The sequence below is a fragment of the Marmota flaviventris genome, chromosome 2 (genome assembly GCF_047511675.1).
Source record: "Marmota flaviventris isolate mMarFla1 chromosome 2, mMarFla1.hap1, whole genome shotgun sequence".
NCBI classification, from domain to species: domain Eukaryota; kingdom Metazoa; phylum Chordata; class Mammalia; order Rodentia; family Sciuridae; genus Marmota; species Marmota flaviventris.
In genome coordinates this window covers 67,455,020-67,481,732 of record NC_092499.1, presented here as the reverse complement: position 1 = coordinate 67,481,732, position 26,713 = coordinate 67,455,020, and the positions used below count along the sequence as shown (strand labels likewise).

At 33.8% G+C, this 26,713-nt stretch overlaps 1 protein-coding gene across 2 annotated transcripts in view; it reads left to right on the top strand.

Annotated features, from left to right (window-relative positions):
• Fut8 (fucosyltransferase 8) overlaps nucleotides 1-26,713 on the top strand; it is a 309,903-nt gene that overhangs the window by 109,808 nt on the left and 173,382 nt on the right. The window contains exon 2 of one of the 2 annotated variants that reach the window (XM_071607956.1): nucleotides 2,088-2,178. In XM_071607956.1, the coding sequence (XP_071464057.1) occupies nucleotides 2,153-2,178 (26 nt within the window). In that variant the 5' untranslated portion in view covers nucleotides 2,088-2,152. Of the gene's footprint in view, nucleotides 1-2,087; nucleotides 2,179-26,713 lie in introns of those variants that run through there. The other variant, XM_027929496.3, reaches the window with a different exon arrangement.

Sequence of the window (26,713 nt, the reverse complement as noted above, 5' to 3'; positions counted from 1 at the left end):
GTGTGAATATCATAGAGTATGCTTACACAAACTAAGATGACTGAGACTTCATTAGGCATTATAATTTCATGGGACTGTCATTGTATTGTGGTCCATCATTGACCAAAATGTGATTATGTAGCACATAACTGTCATTTATCTAATTAACATGATTTGGGAACATGAGATAGGACCACTTCTAAGATTACTGTGTCAGAGCTTTCTTGGGATCTGAGATTTAATCATTAGATACTAATTTTTTTGGTACTTGAGGTGTTCCTATTTCTCAAGAGCCTTTACTTAGAGTATAAACAATTATGATAGGAGTAATGATGCTATAAACTAGAGGTTAAGAATTGGCTGCATATTGGCTGAACAGTGACCTGGTGCTTTGAACAGAAGATTATAACTTTTCTTTCATTCTACTATTCTCCTTCCCATGGGAGCTTTTCAAATTTTAATGAGTATATAAATCACTGGGGAATCTATTTAAATGCTTAAATCTGATTCAGTATGTCCTCAGCAGGACCTGAGATTCTGCATTTCTAACAACTCTCAGAGAAGGCTGAAGTTACTGATTCCTAAACCAGACTTTTCTCCTTTCTCTGGTTTGAGAACCACTAACGTTTGGTTTGGATCCACTGTTGGACCTGCAGTTGGATGGTGGCTTAATATAAAATAGCTTTGTTAATAAGTTAATTTTTTCTCCTTTTATAAGTGGTGAGTAATCATAAAGTAAAATAATTTCTTCCAAACCTACCGATCTAGATCTATTCTGAGCCATCACCAAAGAGGCAGATTCCTCTGGATAGGTTGAGTTTTCTTTCACAATTTAATCCTGCCTTGAATGTAGAGGTATGCTTATCACTTGTCCTTTTCCTGAAAGATCTGAGGTTTTTCAGTAATCTTATGCATATTTAAGGGAAACTGACTAATGGGAGATAGGATGAAACAATTAGCAAATTGTCTCAGACAATTTGTCTTCATTAAAGCCATTATTGCTGTTAATTATTGATTTCTCTTAATGATAGGGTTGTCTGTGGATTTCAAAAAGTGTGTTTGGTTTTAATCTCATACTGATTGCTTTTTCCCACTTTTTGCAGTTTCAAGTACTCAAACTTGTCATAAAAATATGGGACATTGCCTTGAGCCAAATAAATGGCAGTCTTTCTAAATAGAACTTTGAATACAAACCAAATTTATAAAGTGTGCTAATTGTTCTTTACATCTAGGGTTTTATATTACCAAGGCATAACTGATCAGATGAGTAAAAAGTTATTCTTTTTTTTTTTTTTTAGCTGCCATCCTTCTAGATCCTCAATACCCTCTCCCGCTCCTGGATCTTTCATTTTTTCTTTACAGACCTGGATTTTCAAAGGCATGGATTCTTTGCTTTTGGCTGTTGATGATTATGTGAATATTACCCTTTAATTTTTAATTCAGACTACCCATAGAGAGATTACCTTTTAATCAGAGAGTTAAAATGAAAGTTAGGGATTCAGGGGATTCCTACAAAAGGGTGAAAAAAGTGCTCAATTTTAGGATCCCAAACAAAGCATTTTGATTGGCACGTGGAGACCCTTGCATGCACACAAACGTCCATATTTGAATATTTATAGAAGATAACCTGTCAGATTACAAATATTTTAATTTGTCAAGCTTGGCTGATTTCCTCAGTTGGATGTTAGTTGAATTCTGGATGAGGGACTGTAAATATGTTCTGGAGGGGAACATTCTTTTTTTGTCCTTGAAATTATTTGAATGTTCTTGACCCCCTCCCCCTTGCCTCCTTTTTTAAAGCTGTGGTTCCTTTCTGTCTTAGGCAAAATCCATGTTCTTTCTGAGGGAAAAATATTAATATAGGATAATAACTATAAAGACTCAATATTTTAAAACTACATCTCTTCACATTTAGCCATCAAGAATTTAAAAAATAATTCAAACTATTTCTTTAGTCTTTACTTTCAAAGAAGCTACCCTGGAGAAGCAGATTTGGGGATATATGTTTTGTTTGAATGGTTTCATGTGAGATATATTTCATGTTAACAACAAAGTAAATGTGTATTTTTAAAATAATTAACATTTTTCTTTTGTCTTGTTTTGAACAGCTAATAATTTTTGTGACCCAGATTTAAGCAATAATATATTCACCTGGATTACCGTGGTTTCATGAATGTCTTCTCTTCTTGGGAAAGGAAGGTAAGCCATTTTTCACAGTTAATATAAAATAGCTTTGTTAAATTTTTCTCCTTTTATAAATAAGGAACCCTATTCCTCAATATAGTCTACTTTTAGAGATGATATAATCATATGACAATTTCTGGAGCAGGTGTACATTCTATGCTCCATCTGTTAGACCATCTTGTCTCTTACATAGGCATGGTCACCTGAACAGTTTACTTTTACACATATAACTCTGATAAAACTAGATAGGTTAAGTTTTTTTTTTTTTTTCCTTTTGATGTTTTAAATTTTTATCTCTTGTGAGCTGACATAATTGAATCTGCTTTGTCAGTTATTACTGTAGTTAGAAACTATATCAAATACTAAGTCTCAGTTTTACTTAGATATTGACTTTGTTTTGGGGTTTCAAGAATGTAGGGTCTCATGTTTTATATTTTTGTAAATTCAGGGTGGAACTTTTACAATATTCTTTTCCATCTTACTCAGGCAGCCATTTTTGTTCCATTTGACTAACTTCTTTTGTTAAAATTTTTTTTCTAGATATTTATAAAATCTTTCACTTGTTATTGCTTTTTCCTATCCTTTTTCTGATCATCCAACCCATCTAACTCACTCTAATTCTTCATTATCTTCCTAGGAAAATTTATTTGTCTGAATGTAGCTATCCCATGGTTTAAAGTTTTGCCCAAGTTTCTAATTTTGTAGTGGTTCATTATCTGTACTGTTTAAAGGCTTTAGAGATGTCTGTTATTTGTATTGTATCGCAGATATAGAAATAATACTGAAGTAAAATTTATATATATGTATGTAAAGTGAAGATACTGCTAATATCCCCTAGGTCTGGTCATTCTGATAGTCTTACTAAGTTTGAGGATTATTTTATAATAGTGCTTTTAGATTTCTTAAGGTGAATTATGTAGTACATTTATTTACCTTAACTTATTAAACCAGCATTCTTTTAGTTAAGTAGATTAAAACTCAGTTAAATAAAGTTTAAACAAGTAATATAAAATATAAGAAGGTGTTTTTCAGTTTGATTTGAGGGAAAAAGTTGGCTGTATTTCTTGCTGTAAGAGCCAGCAAATAGCACTATACAGTGGATTAAGATTTTCTAAGTAAATTGTTTTCGATAAATGTTAATTTCATGGTGATAGCAAATGTTGGGGGCTGGCATCCAAGTGCCACATTTTGCATAAAAATTTAGCTTTCTCTCTCTTTATTCTTTTTTCTTCTAGAGGAAATCTCTAAAACTTAAATTTGTGTAGAAATATGATAATGCTATTTCAGGAATAAAATAACAGGCTTTATTTTTCTGAAAATTAAGCAATAAGGATGACCAATGAATTGTAGTACTTAATGATAGCTATTTTTTTTTTTTTAGGATAGTTTTTTTCTATATTCCCTATGGAAATTTAATATTTGGGTGTTCATTCAGGAAACAATTTAATTTATAATAACAACATGAGATCTAAATGATCCCCACAATATTTGATTGTCCATGTTTCATTGCTTCTGAAAGAGAGGAAGTGTATTTAATAATTTATACCATTTTTATTTTGTTTGTTTGTTTTGTTTTTTGGTGCTGGGTATCGAACCCAGGGCCTTGTGCATGCAAGGCAAGCACTCTACCAACTGAGCTATATCCTCAGCCCCGCCCCATTTTTATTTATAAAAACTAATTAATCATATTTTAGGTAATATATGTGCCATTGAGACATTCAGATTTCCAAATTTTTTCCTTCTCCCTCATAAGTGTTATATATTACTAATCAATTAGTAAAATGTGAAGGTGAGAAATGAAAATGTGGTTTCTGGTTCAGCCTGGAATAAGCTTAGAATTCATCACTTTGTCCTAACACATAAAAAGTTGAATAAACCGAAAAGTTAGTAGTTCTTACTTAACTTAAGAGAATGAAGTCATAGAGCAAACTGCTGCCCCCAAATTGGACAAAGACAAATACACAGAATTGCAACTTATTTGAATAGAAATCCAGGGGTAGAAACCACCATAGGAATCAATAGGGTTCTTGCCAGCGTAGACAAATCTGAATTGTAAGAATTATTGAGGCCCAGTGTGAACAAATTTGAGTATTAAAAACTCCAAAAGAACCAAGTCATAGGGATAATGACAAAAGTCATTTGTGACTTTCCCTTCAGGAGTTTGACCAGTTCCTACAGTGAATATTAAAGGGGGGTGGGGAGAAATCCCCTGATGCTTCTAACAACAGGAGAGGAAAAGTAATCATTTTGAAATATACCAGAGCATTCTGTTCTTCTTAACAAGGTTTGCTCTCAAGTACTACAAGTACTTTACTAGAGCCTTTTAGGGTTTTATCAGAACCTAACAGACCTGGGGAAGGGTGAAGAAAGGAAGTATTCAACTCCTGCTGACTCTAATCATCCTGCTCCACCTAAGGAGGTGGGAGTGGGGGTAGACTGAGAAGTACTTGCTGTCAGGGGCACAGGCTCACTAAAAAGACTGAGACCTAATCATAGGACTTATAATTTGAAACGTCCTCTGCAACCTCCCTATCACTACTGTTTCACTGCTTCTACTACAAGTAATTTACAAACTGCACATATATGGCAAAAATGAGCACTGGCCCATAAAACTAGGCCAAAATGAGGAATGTGACCCTGATACTGCAACAAGGGACAAAAGTAAGAATTAATCCTATATCTCCCAGGAAATCAGGTAAACAAGAGAGTGAAGTGAAATATTTAAGTGTTGAAAGGAGGAAAATACCAAATGAAAAAACCTGCTAAATACACAAACAAAAAAATATCAAACCCACACATACACGATCACAAATTCTTTATTGAGAATTAATTGTGATCCTGCATCTGGAACCTCACTGGTAGTACTCTTTTTATTCCTGCTCCTGTGATCCATTTTCAAATGGCAAATGTTTGTCCTTAGTGAACTCTCTGGCCCTAGAGGATGAATATCAAGAATGTGAACCTGGTACTGAGACAAAGGAGACAATTCCCTAAAGCCCTCATAGCTATAGTTCCTTTTACGCAGCACATCATGTCTAACTTCCAACGAAAACTTACAAAATTAGGAGACGTATTAAAAGGCAAAAGAGCAGTATAAAGAGAGCAAGCATCAGAATCAGACTGAGACATGGCAGAGATAAAATCATCATAAAGAATTTCTCTGAGATTTAGGCTGTGTCAGAAGAAATTTCACAAAACAAAGGAAAAAAAAAAGCCTAGTAAAAGGAGCAGAATATACAGTAACTAAGGGACAACAACCAAAGGTAGAACATACATGTATTGAGATTACCAGAAGGAAAAGAAAAAGAACAGAAGACATATTTGAAGCAACGATGACTTGAGATTTTCCCTAAGTTAATGTCAGATACTAAAACTGTTTCATACAACTCTTGGTTTCAGTAGAACAAAATTTGAAAACTACTATTAATTAATAATACATTCTGGCCTAGTTAATGTTTGATAACTATTGGCCTGAGCTCACTGTGTATTTCTACCTTAATTCTTTTGAGTGATCTTGAGGAAGAACAGAAGCAGATAAGAAAGGACAGGGGAGAATTTGTAAAGGAAGATGAACTTTTAAAATGGATTTAGAAGACTAATAGAAGATAAAATATGTTGTGTGATAAATTTCAGAGCTTTCTAAAGGAGAGGTTTGATTTTTTGGAAACAAGTATTACTTCTCTTTCTAAAGGAGAGGTTTGTTTGAAATGGTGATGTTTTCTATCTAAGACCACCGTTATCCTACTGTTCTTTCTTTTAGAGCTAGGTGGTGGGGAGCAGTACCATAAGCTTAAATTATTGAAATATAAGGTCACAGGATAGGATGGAGAGAATTTTAGTTTCTTTCTCTACACTTTAATTCCTATTCTTTGTTGCTTAAACTGATGTTTAAGTTATTTGCCTCTGATTTAAAAAGGGGTCTGATTCTTTGCAAAGCAGCTATTCTGGTGATAAAAATGCTTTCAGTATTAATTCATTAATACTGGATTAATACTGGGTTGACATCCATTTGTATGCTAAATGCTGCACCATTGTTATTGTTTGGCATTTATTAGCTAACCTCTATATTTTGCATTAATTGGCATTTATAAATGTCCTATATTTTGCTCTTGAGAGAATATCCTAAAAGGGAGTAATGGTGGGAAATAGCCTTTTCTCATATAGATGGCAGCCTGGAAGCATTGGAGTAAAGATCTTTGTTTAAGCATTTCCAGGTTATTTATTGAGTAGTTAAGATAGGAAATTATAATCTTATAAAATATGGAGGTTCTTAAAACATAGTCACGTAGACTCATGATAGTGACCCTACCAGGAATCATCAGCACAGATACAATTCTCTCAAGGAATTGGAAATCATTTTTATTAAAATTAGATCACTGAAATTGTTTTCTTCTCTGTAGAGTATAAACACGATAAATAAAACAAATCAAACCAACTTCCTCAGATCATAGTAAGTAAAGTTTGAGGACAAAAATCTAGAATTTCTATCTTTTCTTGGCTGCTAACTAGGTGTATAAATCTTAGTCAACTTTTAGTCACTTCTTTCCTCAGTTTTCTATCTTCAAAATGGAAATAATGCTTGCCTTACAAAGCAGTGATGATAATTACTTGAGGAAAGGTGTGCAAAAGTGTGTTGCATGCCTGATACATATTTGTCATGCAACAAGTATTACTTCTCTTTGTCTTTTCTTGTGGCATCATTAATGTCTGGTAGTTTTGAGATCAAATTATTTTATCTTTCTCAACCTCATTTTCCTTTAACATAAGATCAATGATGCCTGCTTTATAAACTTGTAGTTCAAGTTCAGTTCCTAGTATAGTCTAGGACATTTTGAATTTGAATGTTAAATTGGCTAAAATCTTATGTGAATGTTTGAGTTTTGCTAGATAGATCTTTTGGATACAAAAAATCACAATATCTGGTAGGAGGAATATAATAAGGGAAAATGAATTTCTAAGATATTTTTGTGGGAGATACAGTAGCTTATTGCATTTACCCTTAATGTAATTCATTGTGAAAATAGGAAATTATGGAGTTAAAGGACTGTTCACTTGGCATAACCACATCTAGAAGGAATTTGCATAGAGTGCTAAGTTTAGAATTCAGCCACTTGAGCATCTTTTTTGCTTTTATTTATTTATTTTTCTTAAGTGATTTGAGTTTATTGACATAAATGGTTTTGTGGGTGGATCTTGAAATTAATCAGTACTGAAAATTTTTTGTTTGGTAATTACGAGATAAAGGACTAATTAAACCAGTATTAAAGTTTAGTTGAGGAATTAGGGTCAGTACTCATAAGTGAATCACATTAAATGAGTTTTGAATTAAATCAAATATTATCGTTGAGTTTGTGTGTCAAATCAGTATAATTTCTTTGACATAGTCATAGGATTGAAATCAATGTATATATGGTTTGTTGTATTAAAGAGCTGCATTGATGAACTAGAGAGTTTGTATTTTTTAAAATATTTATTTTTTTAGGTGTAGATGGATACAATACAATGCCTTTATTTTTATGTGGTGCTGAGGATCGAACCCAGGTCCCGCCCGTGCTAGGCGAATGCTCTACCGCTGAGCCACAATTCCAGCCCCTAGAGAGTTTGTATTTTTAAGGATGTTGTATTTCGATGAATTTTAGTTTTCGGCGGACACAACATCTTTGTTTGTATGTGGTGCTGAGGATCGAACCCGGGCGGCACGCATGCCAGGCGAGCGCGCTACCGCTTGAGCCACATCCCCAGCCCTCGATGAATTTTAATTAGATTTACTTAAATGTGAATCACTTTCATGACATTCTTTAGTCTTCTTCAAGCATCATATTCTTTTAAAATTAATTAATTAATTTTATTTTATTCTTTTACATAAAGGAAGCACTGGTTGTATGTGATGTAGAGTCACACCATTTGTGCAATAATACCCATACATAGGGGTAATAATGTCCATCTCATTCCATTATCTGCCCCCTACCACCTCCCATCTCTTCCTTCCCCTCTGCTCAATCCAAAGTTCCTCTACACCCCATCCCCCATTATGGATTAGCATCCACTTATCAGAGAAAACATTCAGCCTCTGATTTTTTGGGGATTGGCTTACTTTGCTTACCATGATATTCTCCAACTCTGTCCATTTACCTGGAAATGCCATGATTTCATTCTTTAAGGCTGCGTGGTATTCCATTGTGTATATATCCATTCATCTATTGAAGGTCATCTCTGGGCTGTTTCCACAGTTTAGCTATTGTGAATTGAGCTGCATCACTGTAGCACAAGCATCATATTTTTACATGGCTCATGTTCCCTGTGCAAACTTCTACCTTAAGTCTGAACTCATCTCTTATCCCCACCCCTACCTTGAGCTGGATAATTATTTGGGCACATTTCTTATGTATGTAAACTGACTAAGTGTAAATGAGCTAAGAAGTGAAAGGATGAACTGTGTATTTGTCTAAAGGTTCTACTTTAGAACTTGGAATTTCCAAATGAAAGAAAACAGAGTAAATACTTCTAGAGGTTTCTTAGCAGATCTGTTTCGTAGTGATTTTTAAAGACCAAAATTTTAATTGGAATGAAAAGATTTCGGCATGTTTTGTTATTTCATTGGTGCCTTCCTTCTCCCTTTATATTTCCTGGAAAGAGGTGTGGGAGGGTAAGGGAAGGGGAAGGGGATTAGCAAGGATGGTGGAATATGATGGTCATCATTATACCAAGTACATATATGAAGACTTGAATTGGGAGTCAACATACCTTATATACAAACAGAGATATGAATAATTGTGATATATATGTATATTAATAATTGTAATGCAAAAAAGTACATGTATAATGGCATAAATTGATGTGAACATACTTTATATATAGAGATATGAAAAATTGTGCTCTATATGTGTAATAAGGATTGTAATGCATTCCACTGTTGTCATGTATTAAAAAAATAATAAAATCAATAAAAAAGAGAAAACAAATAAAGAACATAATATTCATTCAAAAACTATTTCCTGGAAAAGCAAAATAAATATTTGATGAACTCAAGTATAACTTTGCAGTTTAATTGGTCTTGTTAGGGTTTTTCTACGTGTGCCAGCTGGACCTTTTGCAGCTTAGTACTGGAATAGTAGCATGACAGTACTTCTACTTTTTCTTTCTCCAGTGAATGTTAGATCAAAGGAAAACACATAACCAGCTGTTAGATTCATATTTCCTTTGAATGATGTTTTGAAGCACAGAAGGAACTTCTTAAAACAAAGCTACACAGAGTTTCTGAGAAACACCGTCATGCTGTTTTTTTACCCCCTATATATTTTATCTCCGTGGCTTCCCATACATAGACTGAACTGAATGATGAAGGCTAATTAATGTGAAGGGTGGCCTGGTCCTAAAATGAAAATTTTTTCTCATGGCCACCTGAAAGGGGGGTGGGAGGGGGATAGGGTGAGAAAAGGAGGGAGGGAGAGAGGGAGGAGGAGATGGAGGAAGAAGGAGGAAGGGAGGGAAGGCGAGGAGAGAAGAGAGACAAGTCTTCACTCTCTGAATTCTGTGATTCTGTAAGCCTCTTGGTAACAGGGACCATAGTTTTATTTTTGTAGAGTTGGTGTCTTGCATATAATATAATTTTATCTTTTGAGTTTATAAATCTGTGAAAACAAATGAAAACAAAACTAATTTCAAAGTTGCAAAAGGAGGTAACTGCAGAAGTGAAGAAGCATGAAAGAACAGTGTTGGCCATCCATTCATTCAATACTTAAACAAAGGTCTACAATGTACCAGGTACTTCTCTAAGCAATGGAAGTAAAGCAATGATTAAAATGGACTCAGTCCCTATACTTATGGAATATAGATAGTCTAGAACAGTGAGTGGCATAAATACATGAATGACTATTTTGTGGAAAATGATTGGGATATGAAGTTTTTCTGTTAGGAAGTGAAGTTTGTCATATTCATTCTATTAGAAGAATTTTGTTAATGAAAAAAAGTGTTAACTGAGAAAAAAGTTAAATAATGGTAATCCATAAAATTTAGTACTGTAGCATCCTTAAAAATAATTTTATACACACACACACACACACACACACACACATTGGCTAAACAAAGGTTCTTTGCATAATGCCAAATTAAACAAAGAAGGTAGTAGCATAGGATGTATGAAATGATTTCTTTAAAATTATTTATATCAAAATGTCTCTCTATGGTGAAAAACGATAACAGTGAATGATTCTTTTAGCAGGGAAATTTGTTTGGGTGACATTTCCTTTATCCTTTATGCATTTTTATGATTGTTTGATTTTGCTTTTACCATGACCACGTGTCACTACTTAAAAATAATAAAGTTGCTCTAAAACATTTTGTATGAATAGATCTTTTTAGCTTAGTATCTGTAACATTAAGCATAATTATTGGTTGATGATCCATTTTCCTATGAGTAGAAAATGTATCTACATTAAAGAATTCTGAGTTTTCTTTCCCAAAACCAATCAGAGGAGAATACCTTTAACATTGAACATTTATCTATAATACTCGAAGGTGCTGTATAGTTTTAAAATGTGTGTAATGGTAGTAATTTTAATTTTGTTTCTGAGATACTTTGGGATATTCCTACAAAATTAAATGAGGAAAACTCAGTTTAAAAAATTAATTTTTTTTTTAGTTGTAGATGGACACAATACCTTTACTTTTATTTATTTGTATGTGGTGCTGAGGATCGAACCCAGTGGTGAGCACTCTACCACTGAGCCTAGAACCCCAGCTCCAGAGAACTCAATTTTTTTAAAGCTTTTTTTTTTAGTATTTAGATCCTTTATTTGAATTTGTAGTTCTTAATAGACACTAGCTTGAACTATATTTTTTAATATGAAGGTTGTTTTGATTCTGCTTATTATGACTAAACTGATTTTCTTAATAAGAAGAGAGAATACCTGCTTTGGGGGAGCCATGGTTATATCTAATCAGTAGTCATAGTTTTCATAGTATAATAGGGCATATTAAATTATTATACATGACTTCTTTTTTTAACTTCTTCCAATAATTTGCTGTTTTTATCAGGATAAATTAATGAACTAATCAAAACATTCCATTGTTCACAATTGCTTATAACAAACTCATTTTATTAGAAATGTTCTAGCAACATTGTTATCATCATCATCCCTCCAAAAGATAAAGTTGAGTTTAGTCACTGGGTTTCAAACCATACATGATTCAATTTTAAAATGGTCTCTGGGTCTTGAACGTTTTTATTTATTTTTTTAATATTTTAGTTGGACACAATAGCTTTTTATTTTGTTTATTGGTACTGAGGATCGAACCTAGGGCCTTGAACATGCTAGGCAAGTGCTCTACCCCTGAGCCACGACCCCAGCCCCCTGTTGAACTTTTTAAATGATATTATTATTATCATCCATCATCATCATCATCATCATCATCATTTTTAAATATTTATTTTTTAGTTTTTGGTGAACATAATATCTTTATTTTATATATATTTGGTGCTGAGGATCGAACCTAGTGCCTCATGCATAGTAGGTGAGCACTCTACCACTGAGCTACAACCCCAGCCCCAATTATTATTATTTTAAAAAAATTTTTTTAAGTTGCAGGTGGACACAGTACCTTTAATTTATTTTTACTTGGTGCTGAGGATTGAACCCAGTGCCTCACATGTGCTAGGCAAGCGCTCTACCACTGAGCCACAACCCCAGGCCCAAATGATATTATTTTAAAAAGAATAAAGTATAAAAATAAGGAGCACAGGCAGCCCCAGGAAGTCCCACCAATATCCGCAGAGCTGCTCAGTGGGTCTGGAGGCAGCCCATAGCCACAACGCTGTGTGCCACAGAGCTGCATCTCTGAACACATCGCCTAATACACCCCCCCCCCCCCATCACCTGACCTGATATTCCATTACTGAAAGTGGCCGCCTCCATCTTGGGAAACCTTCCTTGCCATTTTTATTTGAGCAACTCCTAGCTTGGAACACTGGCTGGGCAGGTACCAATAGTCCGCAACTCCCCACTCTCCCCCAGCAGGCGCCACAGTGACTGCCCAATAAAAAACAACTTTCCAAGACAGGTGCATAGCCCCCAGAGCGCAACCCACAACACCTCTGGAGAGAAAGGTTCCTGAGTAGGAAGTAGAAAGGGAGAGAGTGAGTAAGATACAGTTTAGAGACTAAATTAGAGACCAGGAACTGTGAGATCTATAGGTGATATAAGGAGATAAGACCAAGTGCCTATATCACACGAGTGGGCCCCAAAGGAGATCCTTGGGGTGCAGTCTCCTATCAGGGACCACCAGTTGGTGCCATATCCCACTTCCAAGTGCCCTGTACCCAAGATGAACCCTCCCACCTGGTAACCTTCACCATCCTGAGGGTGGAGATACCAGAAAACAACACCTATTGAATGAGAAGGGAAGCAGGAAAGATACTGATCTCCAACCAAAACAACCATTGTTTCTTCCTTCAAGATTTTTTCCTCCTTCTCTATTCTCCTGTCCTCACATCCCCATCATTTGTGAAACCATACTTTACATGAATTAGGATACTGAAGACTGGGATGTCTGAATAGTGTATTACAGTTGTGTTGTATATTCTTTTATCTACTATTTTTACATTTTTAATTTTTCTTAATATTTATGTGTGTTTGTTTTATGTACTCTATTGCCTTCCCACTTACTTGTCTCCTGAAAATCACTTTCTCTCTCTTTTCCTGCTACTAACCATCATCTTTAGATTCCTCTTTCACACTTCCTAAGATCTAATAACTCTATATTCTCACCTCCTACCCCTCAGTTCCTCATTCTACACCTCACCCCCTATTGTTTGTCTACCATCAGAAACTGTAAATCCTTTTGCAAACCATTTCTGTAAATGTCTTATTAGCAAGTATTTGGTTTAAGGTTGTATATTATTTGTATTGGGATCTGTTAATATTGTTCTTCCCCTCAAAGGAGAGGTATTGGAACCCTACAGGGGCACTATGAGCCTATAGGGTAAAAACAGTAACACCGTGGATCTGCAGTGTTAGAAGGGAAGACACACGAACAACATGAAAAAACAAGGGAAAAAGTGCCCCAAACAAACCAAGATACTACATTATTAGAATCCATGGCTACAAAACAGAAGAAATGACAGAGAAGGAGTTCAGGATGTACATAATTAAAATGTTCTGTGAATTAAAGGATGATATAAGAGGACAAATGCAAGCAGTAAAAGATCATTTCGATAAAGAGCTACATAAGCAAATACAGGAAGCAAAAGAACTTCAATAAAGAGATAGAGGTTCTGAAAAAAAACAACAACCAGAAATCCTTAAAATGAAAGAAGCAATAAAATAAATTAAAAGCTCAGTAGAAAGCAACACCAACAGATTAGACTGCTTGGAAGATGGGACCTGAGACAATGAAGACAAATATATAATATTGAAAAGAATGTTGACCACACAGTAAAGTTGATAAAAAACCATGAGCAAAACATTCAAGAAATATGGGATAACATAAAAAGACAATTTAAGAGTTATTGGGATAGAGGAAGGCAGAGAGTTCCAAACCAAACGAATGAACAATCTATTCAGTGAAATGATATCAGAAAATTTTCCAAACATGAAGAATGAATTGGAAAACCAACTATAAGATGCTTACAGGACGCCAGAATGTACAAAATCACAACAGATCCACTCCAAGGCACATTATCATGAAAATATCTAGCATACACAATAAGGAGAGAATCTTAAAAGCCATGAGAGAAAGGAATCAGATTTATATATAGGGGGAAATCAATTAAAATCTCTGCAGATTTTTCAACCCAGACCCTGAAAGGTAGAAGACCCAAAAAATTCCACCACAAAACTTCTAGAACTAGTAAATGAATTCAGCAAAGTGGCAGGTTATAAAATCAACACCCATAAATCAAAGGCATTTCTGTATATCAATGTCAAATCCTCTGAAAGAGAAAGGAGAAAAACTACCCGATTTACAATAGCCTCAAAAAAAAAAAAAAAAAAAAAACAAAACCTTGGGAATCAGCTTAACTAAAGAGATGAAAGACCTGCACAATGAAAACTACAGAACACTAAAGAAAGAAATTAAAGAAGACCTTAGAAGATGCAAAGAGCTCCCTTTTTCTTGGATAGGCAGAATTAATATTGTCAAAATGACCATACTACCAAAATCATTATATAGATTTAATATATATCCAATTAAGATCCCAATGACATTCCTCTAGAAATAGAAAAAGCAGTCTTGAAATTCATCTGGAAAAATAAGAGACACAGAATAGCTAAAGCAATGTATTCTCTCTTCTTATTAAGAAAATCAGCTTAGTCAAAAAAATAAGCAGAATCAAAATAAATCTTCAGATTAAAAAATATATTATAAAAATATAAAAAGTACATATTCAAACTAAGGTTCTAAATACTAAAAAAAAACCTAATGGTTTCAGATGTCTGATCTATAAGTGGGACACGAAAACGTGTATATAAATAAAAATGTAGTGAACCATTGCACTCATTTATTCATTTTTAGGTTTGTTTGCTGTATTTTAGGCATTGTTCCCAATGGATACCAGTGAGCAGCCAGAAATTATTGATCTGTTGACACTCATATTCTAGTGAATACTAAACAACTGAGTAATATTAAACAACTGAGTACATGCAATGGATAGGTTTTCTAGAGAAAAGTAATTACAGTAGGAAAAGTGATAGGGAATGTTGGAGTTGGAAGAATTTCATTTTTCTATAAAATGGTTAGGGAAGGTTTCATTGAGAAGTTGATAATCAAGGGATACCCTGAATTTGATGAGGGGACAGAGTTGTGGGATATTTGGGCATCTGAGTTTCTGGAAAGTTCAAAAGCCCTGTATTGAGCGCAGAATCACCATATTTAGAAACATAGGAAATGAATTGTTCAATTGTTTTATTTTCATTTTTCTGATATATTCTAAGATTCACTAAAGGGAGGGTGGATTATTTGTCTTGCTCATTGTTATATCCTTGGTACTTGGTATGGTACCAAACACTTGGTAGGCAATAGATAAATATGGGTGGTTAGGGAGAGTTTCAAATGAATTTTTTTCTTTAAAGTTAAAAATGTTTTTACTACTAGCTGGGGATGGTGCACACACCATAATTCCAGTGACTGGGGAGATTGAGTCAGGGTGATGGCAAGTTCAAGGCCTGGGCAATTCACTGAGACTCTGTATCAAATTAAAAAGGTGGAGGGAGGGGCTGAGGATATAGCTCCACAAGAAGTACCCCCTGGATTCAGTCTCCGCTACCAAAAACAAAATAACAACAAAAATTCAAAATACCTCCTGCTACTAAAATATATCTAGTGCAAAGGTCTTTATAGATTGTCTTGATTGACTCTCTTTGATGTTATGCATGAGAAAACATACATTTAGGTAGGAGGATTCTTCCAATTAATTACTGGTAGTGTTTTTAGGACAATAAAGATTTTTATCTCTTACTCTAATTTTACTCCATTGGTGGAGATCCACTGATTTCAGATGTCTGATCTACAAGTGGGAAGATACTTGCTTTGAAAAATCTCTCTGTAGTAGAATTTGGAAATCAGGCTCTGGAGTCAGCTCGCTATGTTGAAATTCCTGCTTGACATTTGCTAACTGTTTGGTTCCACACTCCACCCACCCCAACGTCACCTTTTAATGCCTTGGTTTTTATTTTCTGTAAGACATGTTGTATTCAGGCATGGCTGCTAGGGAGGCTGAAGTAGGAAGATCACCAGTTTTAGGTTAGCCATGGCAACTTAGTGAGATCCTGACTAAAAATTAAAAAATAAAAAGGGTGGGGATGTAGCTTGGTAGTAGAGTACAACCCCTGGCTTCAGTTCCTAGCAACCTTGCTCCCATACATAGATAATGTTTTAGTCAGCTTTTTCACTGCTGTGACTAAAAGACCTGACCAAAACAATTGTAGAGAAGGAAGAGTTTATTTGGGGCTCACAGTTTCAGAGGTCTCTGTCCATAGACAGCTGGCTCCATTTCTCTGGGCTTGAGGTGAGGCAGAACATCATGGCAGAAAGGTGAGCTCTGAGAATTCTTCAGCATCTGCTACCATATAATTGTTCTTTCCTAAAAATTGTTTTTGCTCAGGCTCATGGATTTTCATGCAGGAACACATGTAGATTGGCATTCAGGTAATTCAAGGGGATCATTTATTTAAAAAAAAAAAAAAGGTCTTGTGTAGCTCTTAGTTCATCTTGTGTAGCTCTTACTTCAGGGACTTCTCCCAAAATTTCTTGTTGCTTTGGACTTTTAAAATACTATAGTACCAAAAGTGCTTTCAAAAAGCAATCCCAGGTAATTTTAGGACTCACTTGTTTTGTCTTTTTTTTTTTTTTTTTTGTCTTTAAGGAATCAGTTTGAGCTTCTTATTGTCCAATGTCTGTTGTTTTATCCAGTTTTCTAGTTGTTTACACTTGGAGAGTATTTTTTTTTTTTTTTTTTTTGTGGTGTTGGGAATTGAAACCAGGGCCTTGTGCATGCAAGGCAAACAGTCTACCAACTGAACTATATCCCCAGCCCTGGAGAGTAATTTTGACCTGTTACTTCTTGTGTGACAGTAGAGTTCTCTTAATACTTTAAGCATGGGGAATAATATTCTTAACATGACATACATCCTGCCTATTTCAAATTAGGTTCAAGTATCATTATGTGTTAAAATTAATTTTTAAATGTCGTTTAAACAGCATTTCTGTTATTTTGACTGAGTTTTATCTAATATCAGTTACCTGTCACTGATGCATTTAAAGTTGGCATAACTCTAATTATTTACAATAACTGTTTTTTTAAAATCTGATTTTTTTTTTTTATACTTCTGTACCTCACTAAATATCTCCACCTGTGTTTTGGTTCCCACCCACCTGCCCTTCCTTCTTGCCTTCTTTCCTTTTTTCCTGAATTTGATAAAACAACAAAAAACTTAACTCTTACTTAGTATAGAAACTTTTTATCAGTGAAAAATATTGGTTTTTTATTCTATCTATTGAGATATAGTGAAATGATATTAGTTTAGTACTAATTATTATTATTTTTTTTAGAGAGAAAGAGAGAGAGGAGAGAGAGAGAGAGAATTTTTAATGTTTATTTATTTATTTTTTTTTAGTTTTCGGTGGACACAACATCTTTGTTTGTATGTGGTGCTGAGGATCGAACCCGGGCCGCACGCATGCCAGGCGAGCGTGCTACCGCTTGAGCCACATCCCCAGCCCACTAATTATTTCTTTAAAATCTCCTGCCCTTTCTCCTTCTTCTGTCCCTCCTGATTGAACTCAGGGATACACTACCACTGAGCTACACCCCCAGTCCTTTTTATTTTGAGACAGGGTCTTCTTGGTAGGTTGTTCAGGTTGTTGTTGAACTTGTGATCCTTCTGCCTCAGTGTCTTGAGTAGCTGGGATTACAAGTGTGTGCCATGCCTTCTTCTTTGGACCCTTATTGCAGGCATAATAATGAGCTTTAACAATTATTTTGTACTAATCCAAAAGAATATGATCCAAAAGAATATGGAAGCCAAATTTGTAGAATGGTGAAACAGAAAGTTAGAAGCTTGGGTCCCTATGGACACTGTGCAGCATTTTCACTTGTCTCCAGGCTTCTTTCATGAAAGAAAAAAAACCAATCTCAATATTATTTAAAGTGCTTCTATATTGACACAATCTATTATGTACTTGTAACCCTGTTCAGAGAGGAGTAAGAATAAATAATAATGCATTGTTGAAATTTAATCATGTACAGAGGAGTATATATATATGAAGGGAAAGAAAATATAAGGAAAGTTGAAGGAGAATAACAAATTAATTCATTAAATAACACGAATGAAAGTTTGTAGAACTACATTGACCATGCTGTGGACATTGGGAAATTATATTAGATTAATGAGAAATAGAAACTTATTCTAAATTTATTTTATAGGAAAAAATACTGAAGTTTAGTGATATGTACAACCATTTACACATTAAATTTTGTTGAATATTGTGGGTTGGTTAGGAAAGCTGGTGATATTGATAGGCTGCATAATTCATTCTTATCTTTAGAAGATAGATCAACAGTTTTTTATAGGTTATGCTCTTTGACTTGCTATACCATTGTTAAATGAAGTATTTATAACTATATTCTATCCACCCCACCCCCATAAAGTCCTTATTATTAATGACTTAATTTTATCTGCTCTCAAAATTTTGGACTGCTAAATCTTTTGAAAAATATTATCAAATATTGTATTAGACATTTCCTGTTGAAGAGTTTGTGGATTGTATATAAGTTTGTTTTTTTGCAACAAATTTATCTCTTCACATTAACTACTAAATGCAGTGTTAAAGAACTCTGTACCCCTTCAAGAGTTGGCTTAAATGCAGCTCTTTTTTCTGTCTTTATATCTTTTTCTGTCTCCCTTCTTCTCTTCCTTCCTTCTTTTCCTTCCTTCCTTGTGCTGAGTGAGGATTGAACTCAGGGCCTTGTGCATGCTAGGCAAGCACCCTATAGCTATGTTGTATCTCCAGACTTTTGGCTTGAAATTATATTTAGACCTATTGATTTCTGATCATCTACTTTTGGATTTTTTTTTTTGCACATAAAAATAAATGAATAGATGGGGATATAGCTCAGTTGGTAGAGTGCTTGCCTTGCATGCACAAGGACCTGGGTTCAATCCCCAGCACTACAAAAATAAATAAATAAACAAACAAGTAAATAAATAAAATTAATGAATATGAAAGTAATTTTGAATTCTAGTTCTAAGGCTTGATTTTTTTTTATTTTAGAATTTTGACTGTCAGTATTAAATAAATATTTGTATCCTTGGGTGGTATTCATCATTATTTTATTCAACAAACAATAATAATAATAAAGAGTTTGCTATATTTTAGGTGCTATCCTCTAAGTTCTTGCTTTACTGATAGATCTATCTTTTGGTATAGGAAGAAAATAAACCAATAAGTTTGATGAATATTAATAGCAAAGGGCAAGTACTTTAAAAAAAAAAAAAAGGATGTTGTAGCATTCTGGAAGGTTATTGTAGTCATTCGTCCATCAGTGTTCCAATGTTGTTCTGGAACCCACCCTCAGGAGTAATTCCTGATTAGTCTAAGCTAATAATAGTAATCCCCATTTCACTTGTTGGAGGTAGACTTTGCAAGGGACAGATGATTCAATCTTGGCTAATAAGATGTGCATGTCTTCTAGGGAGACTTTTGCCAGTAGTTTCTTTTTAAAATGAGACAGACTGGAAGAGATTATCAGTTGTTCTTTTGCACATAATTGCATGTGGCTGGAATTGAGGCAGGTGTCTTGCTAGCAAGAAGAAAGCTAGCCTGATGACAAAATAAAGGGGTCATAATAAAGGGGCACAAAAGAAAGACAAAAAGAGGTATTTTACTGTTTCATCAAACCATTGAGTTAAATAACTTTTTGTCAAATGAGAAATAAAAATTTTCTGCTTTTTAAGACCAGTTTGATTTCCGTTTTTTGCACCTGTTTTCTAATATGTCATATTGATAAATGGGACTGATGGAAAAAAAAGTGGTATTTAAGTAGAGATCTGAATTATAAAAATAAGCCAGATCATGATCAAAGGAGAAAGGTTGAAGGAACAGTGAAAACAAAGGTCCTGTGATGGATAAGAACTTGGCATAATCTAGAAACCTGCAGCAGGCTAGTATATTAATTATCAAGGGAAAGATAATAGTAACTAGAATTTATAAATTGCTTTATAGCATACAAGTTACGTTTTCTTATTATCATATGATCTTCACAATAATGTGAGTTTACATAATTGTCATTCTTATTGTATAGTTTGGTAAAGCACCCATATATTATAGCCCATGATTAAAGGCTTATTCTTTCTGCTATATTGTGGTGCCAATAAAGTATGTATTATATGTGTGCAAGCATATTTGTACACACAGCCAGAGAAAATGGTCAAGTATATGTCTCTCCTGGTTTTATTAAAAAAAACGATTTGGGGCAGTATTAATTTATTCAAGGCTGAAGGTACATATGGTAAGACCAGATTTCTAAGTCTGCTTGAATATTATAAATTAATTATGTTGATAAACACAGCCGGATGTGTTATCGTGTGTAATGGTTAAGGTGAATGAGATGCTCCTGATGGAAACCTCATTAATGTGATTATGTGTTTTTACTTCATTATTAGGAATATCATCAATTTCTAAAATATTGGCTGGTTTCCAAGAATTAATAAGTATTTCATACTCATATATTCAAGATGCCTGGCATTTTAAACTTTTATGTGCATATTCTGCGACCCTACTAATAATAAATGTGAAAGTGTGATAGACGACCCCGTAAGTAATGAATGAAAATTGAGTTTCATAATTTTGATAGGGACTGTAAGAAAATTTTCTTCTCCACTTTTCATCTTGCTTTCTTGGCTTCCTATATTTCAGTGCAATTGATTTCACCAAATGCTTTTATATAAAACAAAAGTTGATTTCACCAGCATTAAAGGGCCATTTTTGTTTTTGTTACTATTTTTACCTTACATTAATAAACAACTTTACAAACTACTGTTTTTCTTTATAGGTATATTGGGTAATAAGAAAGTTTAATAAATTCTGTAGCCATACTCAATTTTAAAATGAATCACAATCAAAGGAGAATGTATTTAAAAGATTCATTAAACTTATTTCATTTCTCTGTTAAAATTTTTCAGTTCGTTACATAGAATTGTTTCAAGAAGTAGTCAGTCTATGATAATGATTTTGGTTTTTATTCTTTCCAGTTTGTCGCAACATAGAGAATAATTATTATTTGAATGTTTGTGATCATTCCATTTATTCTGAAAAAAAAAAAGAATGGTAAGCAACTAAGAAGATTCAGCCGTTTCTCTGTTTGTTTTAAAATTATATTACTAGTTATTCCACTCTTTGAAGTGTATGAAAAATATAATTTTCACAATAACATTTGAATTGAAGTCAATCTGTAGAATAATAATGAAATTTTTTCATTAAAAGTAAGAATGTACTATGGTTATGATTTTGCTAGAAAAAAAGATCTGTTGTTGAAACTCAAAATGCAATTATATAATTTAGGCATTTAATGAATTTGCCACTTTTATTTATTTATTGACATTTTCAACTACATTCACAAAATGGGGGTAGTTTAAACTTTCTCTTAATATTTTTTCAACCTTATTGAAGTATAACTTACATCAGTAAAATGTACCCATATTTATCATACATTTAAATGATTTTGTCCAAATCTATACTTTCACGTAACTGTCATTTTCCTTTTTTATTTTTTTGGTATTGGGGATTGAACCCAGTGATGCTTTGCTACTGAGCCACATCCCCAGCTCTTTTTATTTCTTATTTTGAGAGAGGTCTCATGAAGTTGTTTAGGGCCTCACTAAGTTGCTGAGGCTGGCCTTGAATTTGTGATTGTCCTGCCTCAGCCTCCGGCCTCCAAGTTCCTGGGTTTATAGGCACTACTATGCCTGGCCACGTTTCCTTTTTTAAATTACTTTTTTGCTTGCTGGCAAGCATGAATATCATGTTAATTACTATATATTAGTTTTTCTGTTGTAGAACTTCACGTAAATTGAATCATACGGTGTATATTTTTTGTTGCTAGTATCTTTTTTCAAGTGTGTCTTGGAGATTTAGCTTTGTTGTGCATATCCATAGTTTGTTTTTACTGATAATAGTATTCCATTTTATGAATGTGCCATAAATTATCCATTCATTTGTTGAAGGCTGTTATAAATAAGGTGGCCATGTACATTCTTGTACAATTCTTTTATATACATATGTTTTAATTTCCTTTGTAAATATGTAAAAATAGACTTGTTGAATTATATGGTAATTATATATTTAACTTTGCAAGAAACTTTCAAGTTATTGTTTTTCTTTTTTCTGTTTTCTGGAAGAATTTGTGTACAACTGTAGTTATAGCTTCTATAGAAGTCACACATAAAGCCATATGGGTCAGGAGTTTTCTTTGTGGGAAGGTTTAGAAATCCACATTTAAATTCAGTTAATGAGGAGATGAATGACTTCCATTTACTTTTGTCACTTGAACAGTTTTCTATTCATAATGATATTTATTGTAAGGTGGCATCGTTGTGGTGAAGTTATGAAGCACTACAGAGTCTGAAACTAAGCTCTTGTTAATCGTGTAGTTGACCCTTCCAGCAGTTTTCTCACTGACCTCACTATGTGTAATTTTTATTTCTCTGTCTTCACCTTAACTTTTCCTCTGGAGTACCTTACTCTGTTCTTAAACCTTCCCAGAGAATTTCATAAAATTTCAGATGTTTTGGGGTATTTTTGTCTAGAAGTTCTATTTTTTTGTTATATGTAGTTTTTTCTGAACACACTGTTTTCTTTAAATCTTATTATATATTTTGTTAGTTGTTTTAGTTGTTTTCTGCTGTTATCATTTTTAGTGTTTTGGGAATTGTTTCAGCTGGGTTATGGATTAATTTTCCTCTCGATTGTCACTCTAATAAGAAAATATTTTTGGCAAGCTAATTCATAATTTTTCAACCATACCTCTATTGATAGGGAATTATGTGCTCCCCCACCACCCTCTGCCAGTTTGCATTCATTGCAAACCATGCTGTACCAAATAACCTTATGAATACATTTTGTTCATATGTTAAGACGTATCTTAGTATACATTCTTGCTAGTATTCTTTCTTGTTTGAGGGCACGAATATATAACTATTTTATATATAATACCATATTGCTCTTTGCATAAGGCACACATATTTATATTAATTAAATAAATGCTGACTTATTTTTAATGAATTAGACAACACCCCTTCAATGAACATGGTTCATAGAAGAGCAGGACAAACTTTTGGTCTGCCATTTGGTTTTACAGAAGATCGTCACATTACTCATTGTCTTTAATATTGAAGTGAAGTTGCATGAATATGTGACTATTGGTCATTTTCGTATTTGTTAGATTTAAGAATAGTCAATTTGGCAGTGTTATAAATTGTACTGCATCTATTCTTTTTTTAATATAATGATTGAACTATTTTTATATTTGGGAACTGGGGGTGGAGGGGAATGGGTAGGTAACAGTCAAAGGATCTAGTTTCTTTTAATCCTAGAAATCTACCTGACAGATAATCCCTATAATTAACAATACTGTTTTGTATAGTAAAAATTTGTAAAGAGGATAGAGCTTATAGAAAGTGTTATTATCAAAGATAACAATAATATCAATGATAATAATGAAAAATACAATAAGAGGGTAAGAGAATACTTTTGGAGATTGTGGATAGGTTGATGATATAGATTTTGGTGATGGGTTCTCAGGTGTATACTATCTCCAAACTCATTAGGTTATGCATATAAACTATATACAGCTTTTTTTTTTTTTTTTTTTAAAAAGGAATGTAATCCTTTTTGCTTAAAAGGAATGTAATCCTCTGTGCCCAGCTAATAGACTGTATTTTAACAAATCATACATACATGGAGTATAACTTCCCTTTCTTGTGTTTGTACATGATATGGAGTTACACTGGTTCATGTATTCATATATGAACATAGGAAAGTTATGTCTGATTAATTCTACTTTTTTTCCCATTCCTTTCCCCCCACTTTCCTGTCCAATCTGGTCAACCTCTACCCCCCCACCCCTAATCCCCCATTTTGAGTCAGTATCTGCATATCAGAGAGAAATTTAGCCTTTGGTTTTTGGGACTGGCTTATTTCACTTAGCATAATAGTTTCCAAGTTTCATCCATTTATTGGCAAATGCCATAATTTCTCTCTTCTCTGTGGTTGAGTAATATTCCATTGTGTATATGTACCACATTATCTTTATCCATTCATCTGTTGAAATGTACCTAAGTTGGTTCCATACCTTAGCTATTGTGAATTGAGCTGCTATAAATATTGATGTTGTCACATGACTACTGTATGCTGATTTTGTGTCCTTTGGATATATACCTAGAAGTGGGATAACTGGATCACATGGCGGCAGTTTCATTCTAGGTTTTCTGAGGAATCTCTATATACTGCATTCCAGAGTGGTTACCCCAATTTGCAGCCTCACCAGTAATGTATGAGTGTACCTTTCCCCCACATTCTCACCAACATTTATTGTTGCTTGTCTTTTTTTTTTAAATATTTCATTGATTTATTTTTTTTAAATACACAACAGCAGTGGAATGCATTACAATTCTTATTACACATATAGAGCATAATTTTCATATCTCTCTATATAAAGTATGTTCACACCATTCATGCCTTTTTACATGTACTTTGTTTTTTTTTTGCATTACAATTCTTAATACACATTTATACCACAATTTTCATATCTTTGTTTGTATATAAAGTATGTTGACACCCAATTCAAGTCTTCATAAATGTACTTTGTATAATGATGTCCATTACATTCCACCATCCTTGCTAATCCCCTGCCCCCTCCCTTTCCCTCCCACCCCTCTTCTCTATCTAGAATTCATCTAATCCTCCCATGTTTTCCACTTGTCTTCTTGATAATTGGCATTCTGACTTTAGTGAGATGAAATCTCAATGTAGTTTTGCTTTGTATTTCTCTAATTGTTAGTGATATTGAACATTTTTTATATATATTTGTTGACCCTTTGTAAAAATTTCTTGTTCTGTGAAATGTCTGTACTTTTTTGTTTTTTTTGGTGTTTTTTTGAGTTTTTTATATATCCTGGAGATTAATGCTCTGAGGTGCAGGTATCAAAAATTTTCTCCCACTCTGTAGGCTATGTATGTTCTTGATTGTTTCCTTTGCAGTGAAGAAGCTTTTTAGTTTGATACAATCCAATTGTTGATTCTTGATTTTACTTCTCTTACTTTAGGAGTTGGGCTGAGAAATTTGATTCGTAAGCTGACATGATGGATATTTGAGCCTACTTTTTCCTTTAGTAGGTATAGGGTCTCTGGTCTAATGCCTTAGGTCCTTGATCCACTTGGAATTGAATTTTTTGCAGGGTGTGAGATAGAAGTCTAATTTCATTTTATTACATATGGATTTCCAGTTTTCCCAGCACCACTTATTGAAGAGGATATACCATTTATTGAAGAGGCTATCTTTTCTTCAATGCATGTTTATGGCTCCTTTGTCTAGTAGGAGATAACTGTATTTATGTGGTTTGTCTCAGTATTTTTCATTCTGTACCATTGGTCTTCATGTCTTTTTTTTTCCCTTTTTTTGCGTGAATACTATGCCATTTTTGTTGCTGTAGCTCTGTAGTCTAATATAAGGCCTGTTATTGTGATGCCTCCTTGTTTTTCTTGCTGAGGATTGCTTTGGCTATTCTGGGTCTCTTGTTTTTCCAAATGAATTTCATGACTGCTTTTTCTGTGAAGAATGTCATCAGAACCTTAATAGGAATTGTATTAAGTCTGTATAGCTGTTTTGGTAGTATGGCCATTTGACAATAATATTTCTTCCTATCCAAGAACATGGGAGATTTTTTCATCTTTTAAGGTCTTCTTCAATTTCTTTCTTTAGTGTTCTATAACTTTCATTGTAGAGGTTTTTCACCTCTTTTTTAGATTGATTCCTAAGTTTCTTTTTTTTTTTTTGAGGCTATGTGAATGGGATAGTTTTCCTAATTTCTCTTTCAGTTGATTCATCACTGATATATAGAAATGCAGTTGATTTATGGATGTTAATCTTGTGTCCTGCTACTATGCTGAATTCATTTGTGAGTTCTAGAAGTTTTCTGCTGGAGTTTTTGCGTCTTCTAAATATAGAATCATGTTGTCAGCAAACAGAGATAGTTTGAGTTCTTTTCCTGTTTGTATCCCTTTAATTTATTTCTTCTGTCTGATTGTTCTAGTTAGGACAATGTTGAATAGAAGTGATGAAAGAGGGCATCCTTGTCTTGTTCTAGTTCTTGAAAGAATGCTTTCAGTTCTTCTCCATTTAGAATGATGTTGGCTTTAAGTTTTGCATATGTAGCTTTTACAGTGTTGAGGTATGTTCCTACTATACCCAGTTTTCTAGTATTTTGAATATGAAGTGTTGTATTTTGTCAAATGCTTTTTCTATATCTATTGAGATAATTATATGATTCTTGATTTTAAGTCTACTGATGTGATGTATTATGTTTATTGACTTCTGTATGTTGAACCTATGTTGAACTGTTTGCCCCTGAGATGAAGCCACTTGATACGTTGCACTCTTTTTTTAAAAATATTTTTAAGTTGTGAATGGACCTTTATTTTATTTATTTTTATGCAGTGCTGAGAATATAACCCAATGCCTTGCATATGCTGGGCAGATGCTCTACCACTAAGCCACTACGCCAGCCCCTGCACTGTCTTTTAAATATGTTTTTAATGCAATTTGCAAGTATTTTCTTTAGAATTTTTGCATCTGTGTTCATCAGGGATATTGGTCTGAAATTTTCGTTCCTTCATTTGTCTTTGTTTGGTTTTAGAATCTAGGTGATACTAGTTTTATAGAATGAGTTTGGAAGAGTTCCTTCCATTTCAATTTGATGGAATAATTTGAGGAGGATTGGTGTTAGTTCTCATTTGAAAGTCTGAAAGAACTTGCTGAGGATCCATCTTGGGATTTTCT